We start from the raw sequence: 9955 nt of genomic DNA, 5'->3' as shown, positions 1-9955 counted from the left end.
TGCATTGCAGGTAGACAGTGAGGTGCAAGGTCACAACGAGGTAGATTGTGAGGTCAAGAGTCCATGTTATCGTACTCGGGAACTGTTCAATAGTCTTAGCGGGATAGAAGCTGTCCTTGAGCCTGGTTGTATGTGCTTTCAGGCTTTTGTATTTTCTGACAGCTGGTGTGGGACTCTGTTTTGGACTAGAATTGTCTCTTGACATCCCTGATAGCTTTATAGAGGTCATATCTCAATTTCTTGTAAAGGTCAGGGTCACCTGATTTGAACACCACAGTCCTGGACCTAATGATGAATCACTATACCATTGCTGTTAATTCAGAGGTTATTGTTTTTGATAAAGGATAGAAGCTTGGCCTCTGTTATTTGTCAGCAAGGCTAGAGGGCCTACAGATACTACATTAGTGTTAAGTGTGGGGTGTTGCAACTTGAGGGACAGAGATACAGCATGATGAAAATAGAAACCAGGGTTCCCTAGGAGGATCATGGTAGGCAGTAGATGTCAGTGATCTCAAGAGATATGAGCCATTTACATGAGTATCCATGGTGCCCTGCTTGTAGTCAAACCAAACCACATATTTAATGTAATTAACTCATAGTCTGTAAAACTGAACTCTATGCATCTACAAGAAAGATCACTAATATTGGATCAATCACTTGGTTTGACAGAAATACTTCAAAGGTGTTCACCACTTCCATGTTAGGAATGTTTCTGACATTGGCCCAGACTGGAATTCTATAGGTCACAATGATAGGGGGCTTCAATGGGAAAACCGTCTGTATTCCGATTTTCTGTAACGTGAACCCTTGACAAAATTTGACAAAGTATGTAGTTTCTTTTGCATATTGTGGTTATTTAGTAATTTTTTAATCTCATAAATTCCGTAAGAGTGAATTGCCTGTGATGCTGCAGCAAGTAAGTTTTTCATTGAACCTGTATACATGTACTTGTGCATGTGACAATAAACTCGAGTTTCACTTTGACTTTTTATTCTGCATCTCAAAATTTTTGTTAGTGTTTTTGTGAATTGCATAGGGGCCAATTTCCTTTACCTGAACTGTCATAACGTGGGGTTACACTGTACAACCTAGATATCATGGTATTTGCTCAACTTTCCCAGAGCACGGTCTTAAATATATCTGTGTTACACCACTTGTTTTAAAATTAGACCCAGATCAAAAGAACATATCATACAGGCATGTGACAGCAGAGATCTGAGGGTTAGGAGGAATAAGTGTGGTCATTCATTCCTTCCCTTGACACTAGTCCAGGAATATTCACGTTTTTGATTGGTTCACCCTGTGAATGTCAAACCATTGATGTTAGCATGGTGGATTAGTCTGGGCTGGCACTTCCTGCTCAAATTTGCGGGCTGCAGTTGTGTGTGTGTGTGTGTGAGAGAGACCGAAAAAGAAAGAATAGATTCTGTATTAATCTTCAATGCAGCGTCAAGCTAAGGTTCTGCTGTTTTGCAATGCAGCCTGTACAGAGAGGATCTTGCTGCAGCCAAACCTGTGTGCTGTGAGAAAGGTCAGTCTGGAGTTGCCCTAAAGGTTTTTTTCCTTCTTCTTACGTTGCTGTTGCAAATAATCCAAAGGATAAACTTAATCCATTTGTGGACTGCACATGGTATTTTGCATTGACCAAGAATTGAACTCAAGCTTCCTGTGTAGTGAGTGAGAATTCTACTAAGCTACAATAATGTCTTAAACCCTTTTCATATTGTATTATGAATATGTAATTTCATCTAAATTAGATTTTTTTGGGTAAAGCTGCAAATGTGTTAAACCTCATGGATTTGGAGTGTTTGGACAACTAACAGTTTGCACTTTAGGAGATCAAATGTAAAGGGACAGTACGCTGTTAATAGCAGGACCCTTAACAGTGTTGATGTACAGAGGGATTTTGGGGTTCAAGTCCATAGCTCCCTGAAAGTGGCTGCACAGGTTGATAAAGTGGTAAAGAAGGTGTCTGGCACACTTACCTTTATTAGTTGAGGCAGTGAGTTCAAGAGTCAGGAAGTTATGTTGCAACTTTATAAAACTCTGGTTAGGCCGCATCTGGAGTGTCGCATTCAGTTGCGGTCACCCAATTTATAGAAAGGATGTGGAGGCTTTGGAGAGGGTGCAAAGGAGGCTTACCAGGATGCTGCCTGGATTAGAGGGCATGTACTGTAAGGAGAGGTTGGACAAACTTGGGTTGTTTTCTCTGGCTGAGGGGAGACCTGATACAAGTTTGTAAGATTATGAGAAGCATAGATAGGGCAGACAGCCGGTATCTCTTCCCCAGGGTCAAAATGTCTAATACTAGAGAGCATGCATTTAAGCTGAGAGGGGGCAAGTTCAAAGGAGATATGTGGGGTAAGTTTTTTTTTAAAACACAGAGTGGTGGGTGCCTGGAATGTGCTGCCGGGGTGGTGGTGAAGGCAGATAGGACAGAGGTGTTTAAGGTGCTCTTGGATAGGCACATGCATGTGCAGAGACTGGAGGGATATGGACATTGTGAAAGTAGAAAGGATTAGTTTATAGTTAGGAGTCTAATTACTTGTTTAATTAGCTCAGCACAACATTGTGGGCTGAAGGGCCTGTTCCTGTGTTATGCTGTTCCATGTGGCTAGACTTGGTTATCCCTGTGCTTTCATGACTATAGTTCCTTGGTTGACATAAACTCATCTAAAAGTCAGCTGCCCAAATCTTAACGTGTACCAAGTCCGGTTTTGTCCAAAGACCAGTGTTTGCTGACATACAGTCACTCCTGACCTGGCAATTCCTCGAAATGAAAATCCACCTCCTGTCTTCAAATCCCTCCCTGCCATCAACCTGCAAATGTCTGATCTCCTCCAGTCGTACAGAACTGGGGTCCCTGTGCCCCTCCATCTCGGGACCTCTTGGCCACATTTAATCACTCCACTGTAGAGAGCCTTCAGTTCTGTAGGGTTTCATGTTCTGGAATTTCCTCCCTAAACCTCTCCACCTCCTTTTAGTTCTGCTTTGTCCAAGCTTCTAACCAACTTTGGCATATGGGGTTCAGACAAAACCTGAGGTTACAAACAAATTTTGCACTTAGCTGGGCGGACCAAATGACCCTCTGCATCATTATAAAAAAATGTTTGTTTTAAATTAAAAGATTAGGTGAAGGAAGATCAACGTAATGGAAGTTTTTAAAAAAATTTGACGGGAAAAGTAGAGAAAATTCCTGTTACTTTCAACTTACATGACAGGGCAAATTTAAGATTAATGATAGAGAGGTTAGAAGAATTTTTTTACTGCAGAAGTATTATTTGAACGTGGAATGTGCATCAGTCTATGCATCGAGAAAGGAAGAGCCTGGAGCAGAAAAATAGTTTCCTATTGCACCACATACAGGAGACGGGTCAGGTATCTCAGAGTCATAGAACAGCATCACGTAGCAGGCAGCCACCAGCTGCACTCAACCTGCATTGATTCATTCAATAGCTGTCCAGTTAGAGCCACTCCCTGATCTTTGGCTACATCACTGCCTATTTGCCTTCTCTAAACAATTATCCAATTCTCATTTGAAAGCTACTGTTGAATCTATATCCACTACCCCGTCAGGCAGTGCGTTCCAACTCTTGACCACATGTTGCATAAAAACTTTATTCCTCATGTCTCTTCTGGTTCTTTTGCCAATCACCTCAAATCTCAGCTGAATGTTCATTAACCTGAGCATTAACTCTGTTTCTCTCTCCACAGTTGCTGCCTGACCTGCTGAGTATCTCCAGCAGCTTGTGTTTTTGTTTCAGGTTTCCAGCATCTGCAGTTTTTACTTTTCAATTCAATCTCTATTTTCTTTCATTTTATTCTATTTATCTGTCAGGTGTTCTCTTTGTCTTCTTCTCTCTATTGCCTTCCACATTCTTCCTTTTCTCACTGGAGCGTAGGAGAATGAGGGGTGATCTTATAGAGGTGTATAAAATTATGAGGGGCACAGAGAGGGTGAAGGCGCACTGTCTTTTTCCCAGCGTTGGGGAATCAAGGACTAGAAGGGCATAAGTTTAAGGTGAGAGGGGAGAGATTTAATAGGAACCCGAGGGGCAACATTTTCACCCAGAGGGTGGTCAGTATATGGAATGAGCTGCCAGAGGAAGTGGTTGAGGCAGGTACATTAACAACATTTAAAAGGTACTTGGACAGGTACATGGATAGCAATACATAAAGACTGCTGGAGGAACTCAGCAGGTCAGGCAGCATCCATGGGGGCAAATAAACAGTCGACATTTCAGGCCGAGACTGGAAAGGAAGAGGGAAGAAGCCAGAATAAGGTGGGGGGAGGGGGAGGAGCACACGCAGGCAGGGGACAGGTGAGTTCAGGTGATAGGTGAGTCCAGGTGAGAGGGGGAAGGTAGGTGGGTGGGGGAGGGGGAGAAGATGTAATAAGCTGAGGGGTGAGAGGTAGAAGAGGCAGCTGAAGAAAGAGGAATCCGGTGGGAGGGGGCAGTGGACCATGGAATAAAGGATGGGGGAGGAGAGGAGATGGGCAGGTCATCAAGGTGGGGGAAGGGAGCCACAGGAATAAGGGAAGACAGGGGTGGAGGGGGGGAAGTAGAAGAAGGGGTGGGGTTATCGGAAGTTAGAGAAATCGATGTTGAGGCCACCTGTGAACAAGGCGGAATATGAGGTGTTGTTCCTCCAACCTGCGTCTGGCCTCAACTTGGCAGTAGATGAGGCCATGGATAGACATGTCCATAGAGGTTCATGGATAGGAAAGGTTTAGAGGGTTATGGGTCAAACGCAGGCAAATGAGACTAGCTTAGATGAGAATCTTGGCCAGCATGGACCAGTTGGACTGAAGGGCCTGTTTTTGTGTTGTGTGACTCTATGAGGTGACCATAATACTCTAGTTGAAGCCAAACCAATGTTTTATAAAGGTTTAGTGTAACTTCACTGCTTTTATACTCTGTTGTATATTTTTGTTTGCAGATTCAGATCTGAAGTAGGTTTGCTGTGGCCACCCCCTTGTTTGGGAAGGGGTTAACAAGATCTCCAATGAGAGTGGGCTGCCTCTCCTTCCGCCAACCGTATGCAGGTCTGATATTAAACAGTGTGAAGACAGTGGAGACCCGCTGGAGACCTCTGCTGGCTGAGCTGCACGACTGCACCCTGGCTGTTCATGTCGCATACAAGGATTGGGAAGGCTCAGAATGGATGGACATCCTTACTCACACGGTGGGGATGAACCAGCACCAGATACAGAGGTTGCTGCAGGAGGGGGAGAAGTTTGGCAGAGGAGCTATTGTAGGTAAGGCAGGGAGTCATTTTTAAAATTTAGTTCCGATACCTGTGAGCCCAGGGGTTATGTCGCTGTTTTGAATGGGCTCCAGAGGCCACATAGTTAATCTCTCCCACCCGCCTTCTGGCTGAGGTGCATGGAGAAGGTAAAAAAAAATACACTCCTCACAAGTAGTAAGTATCACTTGACCAAAACACCAGCCTTCCCATCAACTAAACAGAGAAAGACTAGTTCAAATTGATAAATTGTATTGAAACATTAATAGTATTTAACAACTGCTGTTATTTTCTCTTCTACTATCTCCTGCTTCTCATGTTGTCAACTATTTTTATATCATGTACGAGTTGTCAACAGTTTTAGAGACAGACTTGCATTTATATACTGCCGTTTATGGCCTCAAGACATCCCATAGCATTTTACAGCCAAAGTAGTTTTGATTTGTGGTTATGGTCGTCACTGAAGACGCAACTACCAATTTTCACACAACCAGTGATAAAGATTTTATATTAAGAAAGAAAGACTTGGAATTATCTCCAGGTCAGTGCAATGAACAGCACCTCAGTTTCTGACTAGGCATAATGCAGCCTTCTGTACTCAACAATGAATTCAAAAGTTTCAGATAATCAGCCTTTCCAGCTTTTTAATCTCACTTTTCAGCATTGTTTTTTTTTCTCTCCTCGTCTGATATTTCAGATTTAATTCATCCTTCCTATTACACCTTCCTCAGATATACATTTTATTATTCACAAGCCTTAACCACCTTCTGTTAGCTGTCGCTACATCCGCATATCATCCAGTTTCTCCTGGTCTCCATCCTATTGCAGACCTCCCATTTTGTTCTCCCTGCCTCTCCTCCCTTTCTTGGTGAATTTAAACTTGTTTTATTTCTAACTTTTCCCAGTCCTGATGAACCTTAAACAATGACTCTGTTTCCCTCCCCACAGATGCTGCTTTGCCTGCTGAATATTTCCAGCATTTTCTGGTTTTATTTTTGAATTACCTGGTGTTTTCTCAGATCATCCCGAAACATTTTCCTATTATTATTTATTGTAGGATATATAGTAGCCCAGTTGTGTACTCCAAATTCCAATAAACGGCAATGGAATAATGACCAAGTAATCTGGTCTTTTTGCACTGACAGATAAATATTGATCGGGGCATTAGGGAGATCTCAGTTCTCTTCATAATAGTGCTATGGAGTAGAAATAAAGCCATAAGAAATAAACAAAGATTTACACCATTCTAAAAGCCCGTTATGATGTAATTGACTCAGCTGTTCCAGTACCAAACACTATTGGTATCTGTATAAACAAGTCAAGATGCTACCTCATTTAGATACACAAAAACATCCTGAAAACTTCATTAAGATCACAGCAGGGAAAGTCAATGCACCTGGCCACTGAGAATGCCGTGGAGGCACCAAGTCTGAGGTGAACAGATAGGACCAGGTTTCAGTAACTCTTCTGAGAGAAGACACCTCTCCAACTGGACAGGACCCTCTCAAATACTGAGAGCATCAGCCTAGATTTTGCGGGAGCAGAACTCATGTACATGTGACTAATAAAGATACCTTATCTTGCTCTGTAGCAAGACCTGCTCACCCCACACTCCTACCGTTACAGTTTTACATTGCCTTCCAGTCTCCCAGTGTTTCCAGTGTAAAATTCCCAACCTTATATTTCATGGCTCTGCCTCTTTGTCTTTCTGTAACTGCCTTTGTTCTCCTCCCAGAACTGACATTGACCAACAATAACACTTGCATCTCCAAAGTAATATATCACAAGGTACTTCGTAGGAGCATAATCAAATTAAATTCTGCATTGAACCACATGTGGATATTAGAACAGGTGACCAAATACTTAGTCTATGACATAGGTTTGAAGAGCATAGGAGCAGTCTAAATGACCCCTGAGCCTGCCCCAACATTCATTATATGGCCTCAACTCCACTTTACTGCCTGGCCCTGATAAACTGCACAGGCAGTCCCCAGGTTACAGCAGGGTTCTGTTCCTGTGAACTGTTTTTAACCTGAACAGTCCGCAAGTCGGAAATGCAGCCACAAACCAAGTTCCTGCATGGCAGGAGATGCCTGCAGCCCCGAAGCAGCCAGCAAATCTCTCCCGAACATTCACTCATACGTATGGGCTGTACATCGGTTGGGTGTTCGTAAGCTGGGGAGGACGTGTAGTCCAAAATTCTGCCCGTCTTAGACTTGAATATATGTTATAGTCAAGGCTTGATTATGGGAAAGAGAATAGAGCAGTGGAGGAGAGGTGAGATGCTTCTGGACTGGGAAGGTCAGGGTCACACTCAATGTAGTGACCCACATTTATTCCTATTGCAAACTGCCTTGGTAATACATATCTCAAGGCTGTTTGAATAGATTGTTGAAAAGAACATAATGAACTTGTTTGGTCTGCTGCTGATATTTAGAGTGGTACAAAACATTCCGTCAGATCAGCACTTTATCCATTGCAAAGACACCAAAGTAATGCTTACTTTGTCATCCACTAGTGACTAATGCAGCAATTGCATTCTGCATGGCAACATGGCTCAGATTTACATCGTGGATTGTGGAGTTGTTAACAGTGCAGGAAAGGTAAGGAGGAATGTGTAGAGGTGGGCAATATGCCTGCACTTCCTTTAGTGCTGAGGTGGGGGTAAAGCTTCTAGTCATCTCTGCTGGAAGGCTACTTTGAGCTGAATCAGTGACACATGGCTAGACAAGGCACCAAGGAATTGGGAACTACATCAGATGGCAAGGCAGTTGAGCTAAGCAATTTCATTGGAGGGTAGCTAGGATCCAGTTCAAAGAATGAACCAGACAAATGCTTGTTGTTTTATAGGATTGAAAAGATTGTTGCAATGAGAGTACCTTTCCTTGTATATTATGCCTCCTCCCTCATAGAAGCTCACTGAAAGACATCAGATTCTCTTCATCATTGTACTGAGCATAACTCCTCTGTGTGTGTGTGTGTGTGTGTGTGTGTGTGTGTGTGTGTGTGTGTGTGTGTGTGTGTGTGTGTGTGTGTGTGTGTGTGTGCGCGCTACAGGATTAGTCGATGTTGGAGACACCTGGCAGTGCCCGAGTGGTTCAGACCCTGAGGAAATGAAGGTGTTGGAGAAAAAAGCTATTCTGCGTGGGCTAGAACAGAAGTATCTCACCACATTGTCGAATCCGAGGTGGCTACGTGAACCAATCCCAGCCAGGGGACACAAAGATGTATGGATAGTGGATATCCCTGATGAACTGATCCCATGACTACCGCTGATACTGAGTGGGACTAGACTGAGCTACAGAGGAAGGACATATCAATGTCCTGGACTGAGATACCCTGAATGCAATGCTTTTATTTGTCTAATTTACGTCATGTTGCCTTTTCTCTGTTGCTCTTTTTATGTATCTGGAAAGTAATCACAATAAAATCTTATTGCACAAAACAAACAACATGCCCGAAATGTCGACTGTTTATTTCCCTCCATGGATGCTGCCTGACCTGCTGAGTTCCTCCAGCACTTTGTGTATTGCTCCAGATTCCAGCATCTACAGAATTTTTTGTGTCAACATAAATTATATGTTTCAAAATGTGCTGTTTTACTGTATAATGATCACTTGTGGTTACTAATCAATTTCAGAGATCTGGTAGATGGATTATAATGTGGCCATGGTCATTCAGAAGTGAGCAAAACCAAACTCCATTCAGGTATATTGTAAGGAGACTCCTTCATTCAGACAAGCAGCTAACTAATGCAATAAGATCATTTTCAACATGGAACTGGTGGAGTTGTGAACTGAACTATATCCCCACCCCTTGCCTTGCTTAAAGGCAGGGCAAATTAGTTAATGAAATTCATTTGGAAAAGTAATCTGAGTAAATTAAATTCTATAACTGAGAGACTAGAAAGAGGGTATTAGATCGCATCTAATGTACATGGAAAATGGCCTGTGAGATGCTGGACACAGGATGTTGATGATCGGAGGTCATCTTGAAAAATAAGCAGGCAATTTAATAACACTCAAGGCCTTTCACATGCCCCTATTGGGAATCTCAGATTAAGCAAAACCATTCACCTTAAAAGGGAAAGCCACATTAAATGTTCACAGACAGGTGGCACTCTGCTAGTTTTTTCTTTCTTAAAAATGGTAAATTATGAATGGTAAATTAGATACAATAAGAGCAGAGGTCTCTTGTAGTGGCCAATAATTACAAAAGATGTTCTAGTGATGGGTCTTGGTTCTAAAATTCATTCTTAGAGTCATACAGAGATACAGCAGCGAAACAGGCCCTTTGGCCCACTGAGTCTGTGCCGACCACCCCTTTTTACACTAATTCTACTCTAATCCATTTTAGTCTCGTTCCACGTTCCCCCCCCAGATCCTACCACTCACTAGGGGCAATTCATAGCATCCAATTAACATATCAACCCACATGTTTTTGGGATGTGGGAGGAAATCAGAGCACCCAAAGGAAAACCATGCCATTACAGAGAGCACTACTTTAATTATTTTTAAGGGGAGATGGAGAAGGAGCTTGCTGTGACCTTTACTGCTTGCAATTAACAGCTGATGTGATGGGGAGGAGGGAGGGACACGTGTGATTGAACATTGATGCAGGTTAAGTGCAACACTGCAGTGCCCACTAAGATAAGATATCTTTATTAGTCACATGTACACGGAAACACACAGTGAGATGCATCTTTTGC

At 42.7% G+C, this 9955-nt stretch overlaps 1 protein-coding gene across 1 annotated transcript; it reads left to right on the top strand.

Moving 5' to 3' along the window:
* Positions 1 to 1365: 1365 nt before the first annotated feature.
* zgc:110222 (uncharacterized protein LOC550336 homolog) lies at positions 1366 to 8674 on the top strand. The gene is made up of 3 exons (XM_052021852.1): positions 1366 to 1531; positions 4942 to 5260; positions 8305 to 8674. Exons 2-3 carry the CDS (start codon positions 5008 to 5010, stop codon positions 8511 to 8513), a joined length of 462 nt encoding a protein of 153 aa, XP_051877812.1. The 5' UTR covers positions 1366 to 1531; positions 4942 to 5007; the 3' UTR covers positions 8514 to 8674.
* The last annotated feature ends 1281 nt before the right edge of the window (positions 8675 to 9955 follow it).

Source organism: Pristis pectinata, chromosome 8, assembly GCF_009764475.1.
Source record: "Pristis pectinata isolate sPriPec2 chromosome 8, sPriPec2.1.pri, whole genome shotgun sequence".
In the NCBI taxonomy this organism is placed as follows: Eukaryota; Metazoa; Chordata; class Chondrichthyes; order Rhinopristiformes; family Pristidae; genus Pristis; species Pristis pectinata.
The sequence above is the reverse complement of the archived record's forward strand: the minus strand, read 5'-3'. Positions and strand labels throughout refer to the sequence as shown.